Raw genomic sequence first — 18,502 nt, forward strand, 5'->3', positions numbered from 1 at the left:
GACTTAAACTATTCAGTGTATTTTAAAAACTGCATGCCAATATAATACTGAACAAACATGATCTAGTAAAAAAACACATTTTTAAAAAAACAATCTTTGTGCTTAAAAGAATCTTTCCTTGCTTATGCATTCTTAAATTAATTTCATTTATTTATTTATTTACTGCAAACGAGATCTTAACATTCTACATTTGATTTCAGTTCTGGAAGAAAAAAAAAATAAGTCAGTCAATCCACGGTAAAAACTGGATTTTGCATTTTTGAAAGAAAATACTCTTGCACTGTGAAATGCGATACGGTTAGAAAACTTAAACCCCTAATTACCCAGCATTAATATTTATGATGCCACATTTCTGAATTCATTGTTTTTATCTGTTTTTTTCTCCAGAAGAGCCACCGTCATGCTTGGGTGGAAAACTTCATTTTGCTCTTAGCATTCAAAAGGCATTCTGCTCTCTTATCATCTGAGGGGGAAACAATTAGGGGAGCATTTCTCCCCTCCCCCTAAGCATCGGTTTTTCCCTTTTAGCTATGTGCAGCAGTTTTGTTTTCTCTTTTGAACGTAATATATTTACTAATGAATTTGGTTTGTGACTGAAAATAATAATATACAGTCATTTCAAAGTATATTGTGCAAATTTTGATTTTACTAATAATACAGTACATATTTCCTAACTTCAAAAATGGAATCGGAATGAATTTTACTTTATATTAGCAGCCAAATACTTTCAAGTAGAATTTTTAAAAATATTTTTTAGTTTTCATTACTTTGTTTAAAACGTAACAAAAACTTCACCCTGCAAAATAGAACTTTTTTAGCGAAAAAATTATATTTATGTTGACTTTTTACTTACACATAATGTTAGAACTACCTGAAGCTTTTAAAATTTTTATTTATAGTCGGAAAGTTATTTCAATTGGAAAATTATGCAATTTTTAAGTTGTTTTTTGTTGGAATGTTTTTATTTGCTGGAGAGCTTGAATTCACATTCCACAAAATACTGATAAAATGAAATAGATACAATTGAGTTTTATTATGACAAGGAGGGACTCAAACTAAATTGCCCTTCAATTCAACACATACAGATTTAAATTTCGCAACTAAATAAATACTATGATAACATAAAGAAATGCGTAGTACATCATTTTACACTTGCTATCTCAAATTAAAATTACGAAGGAAAAAAATCAGATTGAGTATTTTCAGAGCCGTTTGGAAAAGAATACAAAAAAGTCAACTAGAATTCAATATTTTTATTACAGTTATTACAAAAATCGAGGTTTGAGATTGCCATTCTCCATGTGGCGACAAAAAAATTTCGGATCATTCGCCACAAGTCACCACTTTCTTAAACCCTACTTTGGCTATCAATTAACTATAATGCGATTAACTATAAATATTAAGCTTAATTTAGGCTGATATATTTTATGTTTTATTAGCATAACGCTAAATTATTGTCCAGTTTTTTTTATTATATATTTATTTATTTTTTATTTTTGCAAAAGAAGTGCTGACTAGAAAAAAAGAACGGTGACTAATAAAGTTTCTTCTACTCGGTACTGGCGATCAAAAACATTTACCAATCTTGAGTTTTTGGTTATTATCTATGATCTATCTAAGTGATTAACTTTAACTTATTATTTGTTAACTTAAAACTCACTCACTATACATCTTTTACAGATGGTGAATAAATGTATAAACTTTTTAACCAATGCATAAATTACGACTAACTGTGTAATGGACACATCATGTTCCCTGACTTAATCCTTTTCTCTATATGTTCCATTGGGAATAATCAAAATTAATGTTAAATATTCAACCTACAGCCTAAAGTCTTCTTGAAAACGCATTACGTCGTATCAACATTTCTCACGACATGTTCTCCGAAAGTTGCAGTAGGCTGTAGAAGTGTCCTTTACCTGATATCATTTAATGAGTATTAAAAAATTAATTTTTATTCTGAAATAGGATCATTCCGTAATATTAAATTATGAAGTACTAGTTTCGTCATTCAATAAAAGAAAAATAAAGAAATAAAAACGATCAATTTGGTAAACAATCGGGCCTAGAAATATCATCGCGTTAACTCAAAAGCGAGATTTCCTCTTCGATTCGCTCTGAGGCGAATTTAGCGCATTCACTAGCTTGAGAAAGAACCTGACGTGCATAGCGAACGAATGAGCAACTTCGCTTTCTTCCATGTGCTGCGAAGAGGCTGCTTATTAGTGGCTTACTTATTCACGAAATATGCACAAGAAAAACAGTTACTGCGAATTTATGAAATTTCATTCACACACTGCCATAAAAATAAAGCTAGCAAGCAGTTTTAGAACAGTTCAAACTAAAGAATCAAATCGTGGGGTGAATATTACAATTACAACTAGGTAACAACAAATCAGTTTTTTTCCCCACATAACGCTGAGAGGAAAACTCACAAGATGAAAGTTTTCCCTACTTTTTGGAGAATGTGAAGACTTAATTTAAATATTATTAAACTACCATTTCTAAATTTCATTTAATAAGAAGTCTTCTTTAGAACAAAAATTTTCCACAAAAGTGAGGCACTGGGTTGTGGTAATAAGTTTTAACATTCAGCGGACGGTATGATATTGTTAATTCAAATATACAACTGATAGAAGTAACTAAATGTTTTGATCGCAAAAGTAACTATGGAGCGTAAAAAAATGAGGGCGGAGGGACACCAAACTCGAAAATTATCGTTGAAGCAGCAAGGGCTGACCGGAATTGTAATCAATGGCTTTTTTGTTAAGGCAGACACTCTGTGTAGAATGCCTCAAATCAGATTAATAAATCTTCAAAGTCAGAAAAAAAATAAAGATGAGAAAATTGTAACTTAACTTTCATAAATTAAAAATAAAAAGAAAGAAAATAAAGAAACCCTAGAATGTTTGTAAAGTCATTTTTCCTGCGGTGTCCGAAGCACTTTTTGAGATAAGTATTCCGTTTTTACGGATAAAAATATCTTTCTAAATTAGTAACTTGAGATTGAATCATATGCAAGAAATAAAATAAAGATAGAAAGAGGAAAGAAAAATAAAAATGGTTAAAAAGTGTTTCATTGTAAGCAAGATTGCAAACAAAATTATTTAGATGTAAATTGATTGCCAAACTACATGCCTGCGTCGAATATGATTCAAACCGTTTTTAAAAATAACTAAACTTCCTCGACCTTGCTTATTATTGCCTTTTTTTCTCTCTTCAACTCTACACGTAACTTTTCTACCTTGCAAAATTATGAGCATGGCGAAAGGAAAATGATTAAAAGGAAGTGGAAACTTGAAAGAGAAAATTACTTCTTTCTTGAATGAAGCAATTATGAAGAGTTATGGAGAATTTTTTACGGACCCGAGAGAAGTTCATGTTAAGTTTTCAAAATCGAGGGGAGGCTCGTTTTCTATTTGAAAAATTGGAACTAGATAAAATTTCATGCGATATAGAATTATTAAAAGTAAAATTTACAAAGACAAATTCTTTTTTTTTAACGAAGCAATTGTGAGATACATTACATAATTTCAAACTTAATCAATATGAAAGTTTGCATGAGACATTTTATCTTTTAATAAAGGAATTGGATTATAATAAAATAAATTGCATATTACTGGACAAGAAAAAAAATTACTAAAGACTTTCCTGTTCTTTAAGGAAACCGATTGCAAAATTTGTGTCGCAAAATTTTCGTATTAAAGTACCTTAATACATAAATTTCCTGATGTTGTCTTGATAATAATAATTTAAAAAATGAAAAATAAAAAATATATAATAAGATTTTATACTTGACGAAAATGGGAAAATTTGTTGAAAAGCAGTAACGAACCAATCCACTTTCAAGATTTTATGCTTAACAAATACGATAAAAGTAACTGCACAGCAAATTCTCTCTTCAAAGGAATTTGGGGTTGTGGCGTTACGTTCAATGGACACGAAATAAAGAGGAAATCCCGATCTTTAATGAAGCACCAGAAAGAAATGGGAAAAGTATCAAAATTAAAAATTTAGAGTTAACAAACGCGAAACGGAGAAGAACCTCTCTTCTGTTTTGGGGACAAGATATACTTCTTGTAGCCCTGGTAGATGCTGCTTGCTACACGCCTACACAGCATGATTCAGATATCGTTTCAGTCAAAGCCTACCCAAGTTTTAAACTTTGCACGGGTTATATGCAAAACTTTAAAAATATCTACTTTTTAAATCAATTGGCCATTTGGATTTGTGACAAAAAAAAAAAAAAATTAGAAAATAATGAATGCTTTTTACCAGTAATTTTCGACTGTTTGGTGGTCTGTTTGGAGGTTGAGCTCTCCGCTGTACTCTCCTCGGGTAGTTCCGTTTGCGTCTGAGCCGTCCGGACTTCGGCCACTATCGGCTCTTCTATCCGGTCGCGTCCGGCACCCATGGGTACCCACTGGTATCTCCCGGGTAGGGGGATACCGGACAAAAAATCAAAGTTCCATCGGGCCTTTGCTTCTTCGCTGATTTCGTGCACCGCGCGCCGCATCGCGGCCTGCGGGTCTATAGCAGCCTCCTCCCGAACATCATCGCAAAATAATTTGCGGCAGATTCTCCGAGGGGGCCGCACTACGTTCCTGCGGATATTATGCATCACATCAGCGGTTATAAGCACTTGCACGGTGCACATCGCCTGTATAACTGAAGAAGCGCTGCGGTAAAATCCGCTTTCAAATAATCCGCCGCGCCGAGAAGATGCGAGTTGCTACTCCCCAACCTACACTGGCAGATATCAAACAGCGAATGAGCGAAACACTTTTCAAACTTCTCTCTCCACCTCTCCTCTGTAACCGTTTTCTCCTTCTCCTCTCCCTCTCTCCCCCTTTCTCTTATTCTCTCTCTCCGTAGTCTTTTTAGATTTATTTTGATTTTACGCGAGGGGCTCCAGTTACAGGGTTGCTCTTGGCGCTCTTTGGCAATCATGCTCGTCGCCAACCGCTTCTCGGCCAAGCCTAGCGAGGACGTTCGTTTTGCTAATCAAAGTTTTCAAGTTTTAATTTTGCTAAATATGATTTTCAAACCATGAAAACACAAATATGATGCAGAAGTAATGATCTTCCGACCAATAAAAATTCAACTTTTGTAATTGTTAATTTATAAAGTTTTAATTACAATACATTTCGGTGAATGTAATGACAGACGAATTTATTTCATCACATTGAGTTTTGGTTAGTTAAGGGGCGTATTCAGAGGAGTGGCCAAAAACATGCTATCCTTCGGATTTGGACGAAAAGCGCTTTTCAAAAACCACTGCATCTGTTGGAAAGCATTAAAAACTTAAGTTGATGTAAGCAATTCGATAATTACGGACAAATGAGTGAGGGATTATGACCATTCGTTTTAAATGTAAGCATGGGAAAAGAATACATTTGATCATTCAGTGATTGATTCAATCATTTCCAGTAACAGTGGAGTGAGTAGTCTTGACTAACGTGAGGGATGCGTTCCAAGACCCGTCGCGTAAGTTAAAATTTCGCGTTGTGAAAAAGGGGTAACTTGCGACTTTTTAAATGCATACACGATACTAATAAAATCAGTTACAAATTAAATTTTGCCATTTCCCTCATAAAGTAATGAATAAATTAATAGTTTTTTTAAAAGTAATTTTCTTTAACATAATACTGTACAATATTGTAAATACACAAAATACGAATCATTCTCAGTAATAAAGAAATATTCATAGCGAAGCAAACAGTATTTAGCGATCAATAGAACTGACTCATTTTCAGTGATAAAGTTCATTTGTAGAGGACAGAAGAACTTAGTTAATATTTCCTAGTAATGATTTCGTTTGATGAAGAAACGAATTCATAGTTCTTATTAGAGTTCATCAGGTATGTCAATTAAAGGCAGACATCAAAACAAAATTACTAGGCATGATTCTTGTGAACTAGAATTCTGCTCCATGCATCGCAGTAAAACTTTTTTAAAAAATTGTGGAAAGACAGAAAAGTCTTGTGGACAGACATTTCAACATTCCTCATCACATTTTACGTCAGATATCAGTACGCACACTAGGACATGAGGAACTTAATTCTCTAAGTTCTAACCAGGGGCGGACTGGCCAGCGGGCCCATCGACCCGCGGGCCAATGCACCCTCCCGCCTATGTGCCCTTGCGCCCTCAAGCCCGAATACCTTTTTTATTAAAAAAAAGTTTTTCCTTAAATTTATTTATTTATTTTATTTTATTTTATTTTTTTTATTTTTGCGCTCACAAACCTGTGCGACTTTCATTCGCTTTTTTTTTTCTTTTCTTTAAACTCGTAATTTTGCAAATGCATAAATGTGGACCTTTACGGAGCAATATAAAAACTTCAGACACACGGCAATGAATGTGAAGGTGTTAACTACAACCACATGTAATGATGTTTGAAAATGAGTTGGACAGCAGTGGCATAGCCAGGGGGAGGGGGGGTCCAAGAGAGTCCGGACGCCTCCGAAAAACTAAGTGTAAATATATGATTGAAGAAAAAAAAAACGCATTGTGTTGAAGACAAGCATTTTACTCAAGTAAAAAAAAATGGAACAAGAGAAAATATGCATACAAATTTCTCTTATACGATATGTAACATACAAAAAAAGAAAAAAAAAAGTAAGAAAGAAGGAAAAATTGATAAAGTAAAATGGGCGGGAGAAGAGGGGGGATGAAATGACTGGACGCTGTAAGGGCGTAGAGCTTTGTTGCAATGATTCTCAATTTTTCCCAAGTGTGCGAAAATATTTCTCTGTGCAGTCTCCAAAACATTGGTTTCCCTTGTATCATTGAATTAGATGCAAATTCTGAGAATATACTTCTTTAGAATTATACAAAGGCGCTTCTCCTTTGCCTAGTTACCTCCAAATTTCTTGGAATTCTGTCCCTGCATGGGCTTTCTGGGGAAGTGGGGAATCTATTTTGCATTAAATTTTGCTGCTTGTTTTAAATTCAAATGCATTCAAAATTATTACTTGTCATCGATAACAGTTAAATAAAATTTTCATTTCTAAAATCGATTTTGCTTATTTTTAAGATCTCCGTATCAATTTGTCAAATTTCCTTAGCCAACACCCCTCTACTCCACGAAATACCTTCTTGGCTTTGATACTAATTGGACCCCCTACGAAATAAAATCCTGTCTAGGCCACTGTTGGACAGGGCTGACCATGCAGCTCAAAGAAACAACAGTAAATGGACTTCCACAGTATTGGAATATAGTACACTAGGAATATGTACCACTAGGGTATTGAGGGCTCTTCACGTCACCTCCTGCATTCCCTTGAGAGCAAGAGGAGACGTTCACATCCCAACTATACACGGCATTAACCAACTGCGCAAATCTTGATTCGGTGTCGTATATTTGCTCTAATTTCGTTGAACATATTCTGCTTGAATGATATTTCATTACGCTGCGATATTTTTATTTGATATGCGCGTCAAAACTTCGGATCCGTAAATATTGTAGAGTGAGTGGTATTCATATTTCATATGTGTAACTTTATAACAGATTCATTCTTACGAGTATCAATTAGTGATGAGGTATAAATTAGTGATGATCAATTATGATGCATGGCTCACTTTCGACGATTCTTCAATCGACAGAAAAATTTCCTCACTTACGACAGTTGTTTTCTCGCTGGGTCAGAATCTCATGCTCTAACCTCACAAAATTATCACCAATTTGACGAAAAGTTTACAAAAACGGAGCATTTTTCACGAATCCATTTCGTTAAATACGACAAAATTTTGTGGGGTTTGAGGATTCATTTTTAAGAGTGTAGTAGCAAGGCGGGGGAGGGGGGGGGGGACATAACAAGGCACAGTTTTTTTTCCTGGGGTCAAGTTATAGCAGACCTTACATTTATGTATGTACTACTGTACCAGGCTTAGTAACAGGGCATAAAACAAGGGTTCAAGTTTAACCCTCAAATCCTCCGTCCTCGCTACGCCCCTAGTGAACTAATGTTTGCGACAAAATAAGTTACAAAATTTTGGTTAACGAGCTCCATTTTTGGATCAAGCTACATCAAGTGCGTCATCGTTCCTTGCTTTCGCTCGAAACCAAGACGTGACATTCTGATTCAGGAATAATTTCTAATCCGCCGAAAGCAAAAACTCCCTGTTCTAGTATTGGATTGAGGAGCCTTATGTGGTTTTCTGGTTCCAACCGCTGAGCTCCACCCATGCGACCCAGACTCGATTCCAAGCAAGAAAAGTGCTGCCCATTTTACCTTGCTATGCGTCAACTCATTAAAAATCTTATGTTTCACGCTAAAAGGCACAGGTGGCTAGTGCACCAGAAAAGTAGGAGTCTTAAAAGAACGGAGAAAGTTAGGAAGTGGTTCCTCTGAAGCTGATTTTTTAAAATTTTTAATTGGGCTATACTATTGGATTTTAACATTACCGGTTAAAAGACCTCCAAAAATATGGAACATGGCCTCAAAAATTAGGAAGGATGGCATCCGTAAAATTCCCCCTTCGGTTAAAGTTCCATTCTTAGGAAATAACTGGGAAAATATCCATTTATTTGTAATTTGCAATTTTTGTTTTCATGAAATAAATCAATCTACCCTGTAAAAAATTACTTTTCAGCCGATCATTAATGTTTAACTCTAAAATGTGAAAGTGCAAAGCCCCTTTTCTTCTGGAAGTGTGGGACTAGCCCCCCCCCCCCTTCCTCCATAAAAGCCGCTTTGTTAAAAGGTGATGTCAGAATGAATCTACTGAACAATTGAATGAATCAAATGTTTTATAAGAGAACTAATTGAATCAATCCAAACTCTAAGGTTTTTTAAAACTATATCAAGTCAAACCGTTGCAATCTTACTACTATTATATATGCGAAAGTTTGTCTGTATGGATGTATGGATGTTTGTTACTCTTTCACGCAAAAACTACTGAACGGATTTTTATGAAACTTTACAATAATATAGCTTATGCATCAGAATAACACATAGGGTAGTTTTCGTCCCGTTATGGGGGGCAAAACCCCCTTGGGGGGCAATAAAATACAATTTTCGTATAAATTCTCTAATATAGGGATGAAAAAATACTTGCACATAGTTACATTATATGTCCATCGAAAGCTCTAATTTTTCTGCTGAAGATGGCACCTATTCGAAATTTCTAAGTAGAATAAAAAACGAGTTATGAGCTTTTTAGTTCCATGTTCGAAGGCTTTCCTCAACTCAATACAGTATTTAGTGTATCATCTTAACTCCCTGTCGATAGCGGCAGTTGGCGTATTGTTGGCTATCTTTGCTTTTCGTGACTGTTCAAGGCTTTCCTCAAGTCAAATCTTGAAGTAAGATTTTTGCACAAGATTGGCAAATAATACATGATTTGGCTGATCATTTTCCATTTAAACGGAACTTTAATGTAATTAATGGTTTTTAATATTATTTATGCTGATTGAACACTTACTCATTATCTAATCAATCAGCAGATCGCCAAAATTTTTGCAGAAAGATTTCCGTAGCTGACGCATTTGGCAGTTTTTTTCAACGTCGCTGTTTTTGAAGCCGAAGACTACGTCATAATGTTTCTCAGCTTTCACCATGTAAACAAAATATCGCCAATCAAAGAATCTAAAAAACTTTTTTTACTGTGTTAAATAATCCAGCAACTAAATTAGGCAAATCCATAAACAGCACAAAAACTTCCATTAATTTTCCTTTTTGCACAATGTCAAACAATCGCCAAATTTTACTACTTATTTTGGAAACATTTCGGATGAAACTCTTTAGCGCCATTTTATGGCGACCAAAAGTATCTCAGCACCTGGCGATAATATCTCAACGAAAATTAATATCATACCGTTTTACAAAGTAAGGAAAGAAGGGGGGAGCGTCATCGAAGGTATCCCAAAACGATTCAAGCAAATTCGGTAAAATCGCACCAAGAGCCCACAATGATTGAAATTTCCCAAAATAACTAAAGCAAGTATAAGGGAATTACGAGCGCGGCTATATTTTTTTTTAAAACTTCGTACTTCAATAGCCATACAGAGAAGGTTTTAGACTCCATGTTAAAAAAAAGTATCAAGAGATTAATCTTTTTAAACACGAGAAGATTAATTTCATGTTTTGGAAATTTGTATATGCTTAAATATAGTGCTTTCGTTTCTAAATCAATACTACTTTGTTCTTTATACTTATTGCTATTTTAGTTTTATGGGTAAGGTAGAAACTTGATTTTTAATCACGTCAAAAAGATGTGTTTTAAATTCTTTCACTTAAAACAGAAAACAAAAGCAAGTAACGATTTTTTCTCATAATTATTACTGACCCAGGCAACGCCGGGTATTTTTGCTAGTATTATATAATAATATAAAAAAATAAAATATTTTCACTGAAATTTTAGCGTACGATTTTAGCTTAGCTAATTTATTCGAGACTAGTGAAACCTCCGTAAATGGATTGAGGAATAAATATCTGAGCGCGTACTATCATGTGGCAATTTAATTAAATATCCAACCATTGTACAGTTAAAGCTTCAATGACTTGAGTTAGCTGTGAAAAGTATTGAAATTTCATTCAATTATGTTCAAAAATTTCCGTGGCCATTTAAGATTTTTATGCTGCTTTTCCCATACTCTAGTAGCTTTGTAACAAAAACTAAATTACAGTAAAAACGTGAGTTTTCTTGTCACAAAACCTTTTAGAAGAATTTTAGAAACTTTTCAACATTAACTAAAGATTTTGCAGCAGTAAATCATTTTGTTTTTCCTGCACTTACGGAACTTTGTAACAAAACTAATTTACAGTAAAAATGTAAGTTTCCTTGCTACAAAACCCTTTATAATGTGTTTAGAAACTTTGCAACACGAACTAGATTAAAGCTTCTGCAGAAAGTACTTAATGAATTTAAAACCAAAAACTAAGTCACAGTAAACATGTAAGTTTTCTTGTCACAAAATCACCTTACAAGAATTTTAAGAACTATATAACAAACACTTCGTCAAAGGTTTTACAGAAATAAACGAGCTGATGTGTGCATCACATGACTTCCTTTTACCAATTTAATGATAATAGTGCCCTGGAGTAAGCAAATAAATTTCAAATATTTTTACCCCAAGTTTGTTGTGAAATGAAGCAAAAAAAAAGTTTTATACAGATTATATTTCCCAATAATAGACATTCTAATGTGATTCAAAGGTTAATTCTCGAAAACCCCAATAGTGGCCAGAATAAAACCAGATTTTAAAAAAAAAGAAAAAAAAAAAAAAAACGCCAAATTTGTCACTAAGTTGGCAAAAAAACTTGGCGACCAAAAGCTTGGCGACATATTGCCAAGTGTTTTCCAAATTATAGCACTACTTGAGTTTGCATTGAAATTAACAATGATTACCCCCCAAAAAGGTGTAAAAAACCCCTTTGGGACATCCTAATGCAACCAAAATGGGAGGTCACAACTAGACCCCACCAGGAGTCTACGTACCAAATTTCAACTTTTTAGGACATACCGTTTTTGAGTTATGCGAGATACACATACGTACGTACGTACGTACATACAGACGTCACGAGAAAACTCGCAATTAATTCGGCGATTGTCAAAATGTATATTTCTGGTGTTTACAAGTTCTTAGACATGTATCCACGTGTGGTCGGGTTGAAAAAAAAATTCAATATTCATTCGGGGGCGAGCAAAATGGAAACTAAGGCCAATTTTTAGGCGAAAATATTTTCGCGAATACAATACTTCCTTTACTTTGTAAAAGGAAGTAAAAACATTGACTTTTCTGTACGTAAGCAACTTAGTAACAGAAATTAAATTAAAAGTTCTGCAGAAATAAATAATATTGCTTTTTCTGTACTTCATGAACTGGTAACAAAAACTAAATTACAGTAAACATGAGCATCCTAGGCACAAAAAATTCATCATTAGATTTATATGCCTAATAAAAATCTACAAAGCAATGCTTCCGTTCAAAATTTGGGTTAAAGCGACAACAAATGTGTAAATAAACATCTCATGGTTACAGCATTCAAGTTTTGCTATGTCTCTTAAACATTTTTTTCTTTTTGAAAGTTCAGAATGGCTGACATTTAAATGTAAATCAAAAAGCAAGACCAAACTTAGATTTTAAGAAGCAAAATCTTTCTTAAGTAAAGTCTTTGTTTGAAGTAGGGTGGAGATCAAAATTAGTGAATTTTTTCTGGTCTGGTGAATGGAAGCAAATTTATTAGTCATCATTATTCTCTCCCCCCTCTCCTTGTCGCTATTTTTTTTTTCTAAAGCAAAAAAAAAAAAGTAACTCAGCAGCAAGCTAATTTTCAATTTGCTACCAAATACTGTTTAAATAAAGGTCAATATAGGCTAATTAATTTCGTTGACGTTAATTCGTATAATCATGTTTCAAGGACGCGAACGGTAAATTCTTTCATCTTTAAGAAAAACGTTTTCTGATGGATTAAAATTCATATTTGCACTTTAATTCACAGCTTTACTTACCAACAACTTATTAACAACAAACAATAAAGCTCCTCAAAATAATTAAATTCTGAAAAAAAAAAAAAAACTTAATTGCGAATGTTAGGAATTTGGTCGTCACAATCGCACATCACTAGTTGCTGCAGCACTCGTGGTGAAATATTGTTGGATTGAAATTTCTCAAGATAGAAGAGCGTAATGATACTACAGGTGGGGTTTGGGAGAGTGGCGATTGGGTTGTCAATGATGCTACTATTTTTTGTCACCATTATTTTTTACTTAGTAGCCACGTGGCGAGTGGGGACCGCTAACCTTGATCTTTAAAATAGGGGTGAAGGGAGTTGGACTACGCCGGTCTGCTTTTCTAGTTTTCATTTTTTCTCTCCTTAAAAACCAAACAATCTATTCTGATTTTTTATTAGCCTACTTTCCCAGTAAAAGTCAGAAAAAGAAGAAAAAAGCATGAAAGAAGGCTTAATGCATCTTAAAAATGTCGCAAAAAACAAAAAAGTAAAATCTGTGACCTACTTCCCCCAATTAATTCTAATATGAAATCCGAAACTTTGAATTCAAATTTTGTTTTTCGCAATCACGAGCTGCGACAAGACCCTACTGATTAGAGTTATTGTTTCTAGAAACGGCTCCCCCCCCCCCAAGCATGTCCCTCCTCCTGGGTGGTTACGTGTGTATAGTTGTGTGTAGGCTTACGTGTGTGCACGTAGGCGTGTGTATGTGTGTAAAGGCGTGCGCACGTAGGGGAGTGTGTATGACCATGTGTGTGTAGGACATGGACGCCACCGCCCAGCAAAAGTGGATTCCGGTGGACAGTGCTCAGGACCAGCCGCGACGCCGCCGGTGGACGGTGGTGCTGCAGCCCTGATCCAAGCTGAAAAAGGAACCGTAACGTCAAGGACAGTCAAATGAAAGCAATAAGCAATCGTGATTGCTCAAAAAAGAAAAGAAAAAAAAATGAATTTTGACATCTTGAATTCAAATTATGTTTTTCGCAATCACGAATGTGTGTATGTAGGCGTGTGTGTTTGTGTGTGGGGCCTGTGGGGGTATGTGTTTGTGTGTACGGGTTATGTGTATGTGTGTCTATGAATGTGTGTGTGTGGGGAGGTATGTGTATGTGTGTGTAGGTATAAGTGTTTGTGTCTGCGTGCATGCATGAATGTGTGGGTAGTTGTGTATGTGTGTGTGTATGTTTTTTGTGTGTATGTGTGGGTGTCTGTATGTATGCGTGTGTGTAAGTGTTTGTATGTGTGTATGTACTTGTGTATGTGTGTAGGTGTATGTGTGTGTATGTGTTTGTGTGTGTGTGCGTGTGTGTGTAGGTGTAGTTGTGTATGTATGCGCGTGTGTGTAGGACATGGATGCAACCTGGAGACGGCTTTCGCTAGAGGTGCAACATCGTGAGGAGCCCGTCGACGGTGATGGTGCGGAGGGTGGCGGTGGGAAAAATCAAAGGAACGCCAAAAACAGTCAAATGAGAACAATAAGCAATCGTGATTGCTCAAAAAAAAAAAAAAAAAAATCAAAAATAAATAAAATAATTAAATAAATATCGAAAAATTAAAAATTGGAAAGTAGGTTATTGAGATGGGGAAAAATGTCTGTCGGTCTGTCTGTCGGTCTGTCGGTCTGTCTGTCTGTCCCCCCCCCCCTAATAACTTTTGAATGAATAGTCCGATTCGAACAAACTTTTTTTTGTTCGAAAGATCTCGGCGAGGACACCTCCTTCCCACATTTCACTTTTTGATTTGAACTATTTTTTGTTCAATTTTGGACAGTTCAAAAAAACTTAACATTAGCGAGTACGGGGAAACTGAAAGTCCATGTAGATTCCGTCCTTGAAGGCGGATTTATTTCAAACAAATTTTGTTGGAAATAGCTCTTGACGCCAAACTCCAGACTCTGACTCAGAGAATTTAGAGGCACCTGACTCCGACTCCTGTGCCCGACAATTAATCGGACTCCGACTCCCCGACTTCGACTCTGACTTCGTAGCTTTGGCAAAAATTTATACACGGAGTACAAATGACTGCCTCCGATTCTTGGATATTCGTCTCCGACTCCTTTATCCCAAAATGAGATTGACTCCGACTCCGCAACTATGGTTTTCTCTGTAAAATAATTATTATTGATATGATTTGTTTTTATCTTCATTTAAAATTTAAATTTAGGTATTTAGTTTTCGGCGAATAAACTCGAAGACATTTATGTTTCTACATAACGATATGCGCAGACGATTTTTTTTTTTTTTTTGGCAATGAAAAGTATTTCTTTAAGTTGACATTTTATTGTTTTTATTTATTTTGGTAAGTGCATTAATTCATTTAAAAAATTATTTTTGGCAACAGGGGGAAAAGAAACGATTTTTTTTTTGATGTGATGTATTTATTTTAATAAGCTTATTAATTTTAATTATTATTTTTTCGTTTTGAAAGCCGTTAAAGAGTTTTCCTTTTAAGGGAAAAAAGTGTATTAACTGCTTTGTTTAAAAGGTGCTGCTTTTTTTTTTCGCATCTAATTTTTTTAGATGTGTATGGAATACTTTATTCCTAGAAATTAGCAAAAATATGTTTGAAACAATTTGCGATTTTAGCTATTTTTAAGATATTGATCAGGTACTAGAAAGTAGTATGGGTATGCGGGAAAGTAGGCCCGTATAGTTCCAGACGGAACTTCTTGTTTACCATATGATTTTTTACCACCCATCTTATTTTTTGCCACTTACGTTGTACCGAAAGTGACTGAATTTCACCATCAATGATTTCTTTTCATTTCCTTTGCACAAATAGCAAACAGTGTACTAATAAAACACAGATATGGTCTTGGTTAGTTGAAAGCGTTAATTCCAAGATGAAACATTTTTATAGGAAGTCAAACTACTCCTACGTCGAATTCTAACGAGATATGACATTAAGTAAAAAGTGAAAATGAAAATAACCGTACTGTAATATTTGCAGAGTTGACCTACACGAAGAAAATAAAGATATTCTAAAAATAATTTATTTAACAATATTAAATAAACATTCATTTGAACTTTTAAAAATATCTTTCGTTGCACAATATAAAAAGGATGAGTTTAACGTTTTTTTTTTGTAGCGCTTTAACATTTAAACTTAAGCTCTTCTGAACTTTCAAAAAAAAAGAAGAAGAAGAAGAAACAAAATAATGAAACTTGAATTCTCTAACAATAGGATGTATATTGAAACAATAGTTTTCATCTAAATTTTGAATGAAAACATTGCTTGTGGATATTTATTAGGCATAAAAATATAATAAAAATTAGGCACAAGGATTTTGAGACAAGAACTCATTTTTACTGTAAATTAGTTTTTGTTACTGAGTTCCTTTTATACAGGAAAAGCAATATCATTTATTTCTGCAAAATGTTTATCGCAGTTTTGGTAATAGTTCCCAAAAATGTTACAAACTCTTTTGTGATAAGAAAACTCAGATTTTAGCTGTTAATTTAGTTTTCGTTGAAATTTTCTAATTGTAGGAAAAATAATGTCATTTATTTCTGCAAAATCTTTAATATAGTTCATATATGTTACAAAGGTTCTAAAAGTCGTACAAATGATTTGGGGACAAAAAAAATTCACATTTTAACTGTAATTTGGTTTTTGTTACTTAGTTCCTCAGTAAAAGAAAACCAATATCATTCATTTCTACAAAACCTTCAATATAGTTGATGTATGTTACTAAGTTTCGAAAAATCTTATAAAGGATTTTGAGAAAAGTAAACTCACATTTTTACTGTAATTTGGTTTTTGTTACTAAGTTCCAATAAGTACAGGAAAAGCAGAATCATTCATTTCTGCAATATTTTTGATAGAAAGCAGTGTAGGTGCACAATGCAATGAATTTCTTAAACCAGTGTACAGCTTATATTCGATGGTTACATTTATCTGTGTAATTGTTGTTATGAGTTATGTGCATAATTCTTAACCAGAGACTTTAAACCACGTTACAAGAAAATAGTTTTTATACTTAAAATATCGTAACTGTGCATGATTTCGAGGTCAAAACTAAGTATAGGGTTTGTATAGAGTATGTTGTGTTGGAGTACACTATTTTCTTTTACAATGGCTCGGCAGGTATCTATGGTGTGCAACTTCTGAACCGTACAAAACGGGATACATGCCGAAGTTTCTTTTTACTGTGTACAGCTAGTACAGTGAAACCTGTGTAAGTTGACCACTTGCGGTGCACTACTTTAGTGGTCAACTTAAACAGGTGGTCAACATATAGAGGTTCAATTATATGATATAGATCTAATTCCGTGCCTGAAAATAGCGGACAACTCAGACAGGTGGTCAACTTACAAGGGTGGTCAACTTTACAGGTTTTACTGTACTAAAATTGAACTTTTTCCAGTCATGCCCTTTTTTACTATGTTATATTACTGGAGTATATCTTCTGAGTTTGATTAACTCAGTGAATCTTTTTTTTCTTACCAAAAACGATAAAATAGATTTGTTTTAGGCATTGGAGGATAGCTAAGTCCGGGTACCAAAAACACAGCACAAGAAAAGGCAAATTCATCAAGCAATATAATAATACTCATACCTCAAATCAATTTACAGGGCGCAGAATCTGGCATTAGCAGTGTAAATCCATCTTCACTAACTAAGCACCTAAATAAAAGATATTTTGTTCAGAAAATTTTTATTCTCAATCAGATGAGGATCCCACGACGAATAATCAGATATTAATGAATGTTTAAACAGTATAAGTTCATTACTCTAAAAATTAATTTAGTTTCTTTTTTTCCTTTTACTTAAGTAATACTTCAGGTATTTATTACGTCATTCTGTTTTTATGCCAGGAGTGAAATAACTCCCCACAGCATCTTAGTCTAAACATACTGGTGAAGCTTCCCAGTAAAATATTTTAGAAAAAAAATGTTAAAAAATATTAATCACTTTTTAATTTTTTTAAAAGGTTAAATTTTATTTTATTTTGTCGCAGTAAAATTTGCACAGGTTTTAATGCATCCTTAAATATTGTACAGCATGATTTAGATTATATACACCATGGATTTTAATTTACAGCTCAAAAAGTGCTGCTTAACTCCTGCATTTACCCAAAATGTTCTTGGCTGTGTCTAATTGATTTCAAATCTTATTATTAAATTCTGGAAATTATTCAATCTATATTTATAAACTGAAATTATTTATGATGTTGCTTGAAAATCTTAAACTCAAATGAAATGGCCTTTTTTGTGGTTCGTAATATTTCTGCATTTCTTCACATCAGTTAAGCGTAAAATTTCCCTTATAATACCGTCTAACGCGACAGGTAAGAAATTGCATTATATTCTGTACCTACCAATAATGGATCATCCATCTTTATTATTCATTCCTTATTAATAGTGGTTTTAGGTTCTATGCGATTTATTTTCACATACCGTCTTGCTTTCCGCGAGGAAAAAAAAACATTAGTCGTCAAAAAGTAATAAACAACAAAATGTTTTAGTTTTTTTCTTTGATTTTGTAAACGCATCTGGTAATGATATGAATAATCGAGCTCTTTATATGTTCATAAATAAGGTGCATTTTTCAATTCATAGATGGCGCTAACATAAAAATTATGAGTTCGCATGTAACATTTATGCAATACTTATTTTTCGAATGAATTTTAAGTTTACTATTAAGAATTATTTATGGTTTTGAGATATTCATTGACACATATGCATCGAATTTTCTTAAAAGGAAGAAAAAAAAATTATCATTTTATGCTCCTACGAATTTCGCCGAACAATCTGTAGCATAGCGCACATTTTTATAAAATTTAATTATTTATCTTTTTTTTTTTTTTTGCAGTCAAAGTAGACGAACCAGTGAATGAATGGTTCATATTTTAAAACCAAAAAAATTTCAACAATTTTTCTCATGTGAATCGGCAACAGTTGCTGTTTTCTCTACTATTCCGGAAAGAAAATGGCACGAACATTTTGTGATTGTTCACTGGTTAGACAAGGTACCAGATTCATTCTTCATTTACTGGGTTTTTTAGTTTTTTTTTTTTCGTAGACAACCCCTCCCTCCCC

General features: G+C 33.9%; 1 protein-coding gene across 1 annotated transcript in view; it reads right to left on the reverse strand.

Annotated features, from left to right (window-relative positions):
• LOC129225681 (cyclin-dependent kinase inhibitor 1B-like) overlaps positions 1-4,841 on the reverse strand; it is a 55,653-nt gene extending 50,812 nt beyond the window's left edge. Inside the window, exon 1 of the mRNA XM_054860157.1 lies at positions 4,276-4,841. Within this exon, the coding sequence (XP_054716132.1) occupies positions 4,276-4,657 (382 nt within the window). The 5' untranslated portion in view covers positions 4,658-4,841. The remainder of the gene's footprint in view (positions 1-4,275) is intronic.
• Between the last annotated feature and the right edge of the window lie 13,661 nt (positions 4,842-18,502).

Source organism: Uloborus diversus, chromosome 7, assembly GCF_026930045.1.
Source record: "Uloborus diversus isolate 005 chromosome 7, Udiv.v.3.1, whole genome shotgun sequence".
NCBI classification, from domain to species: domain Eukaryota; kingdom Metazoa; phylum Arthropoda; class Arachnida; order Araneae; family Uloboridae; genus Uloborus; species Uloborus diversus.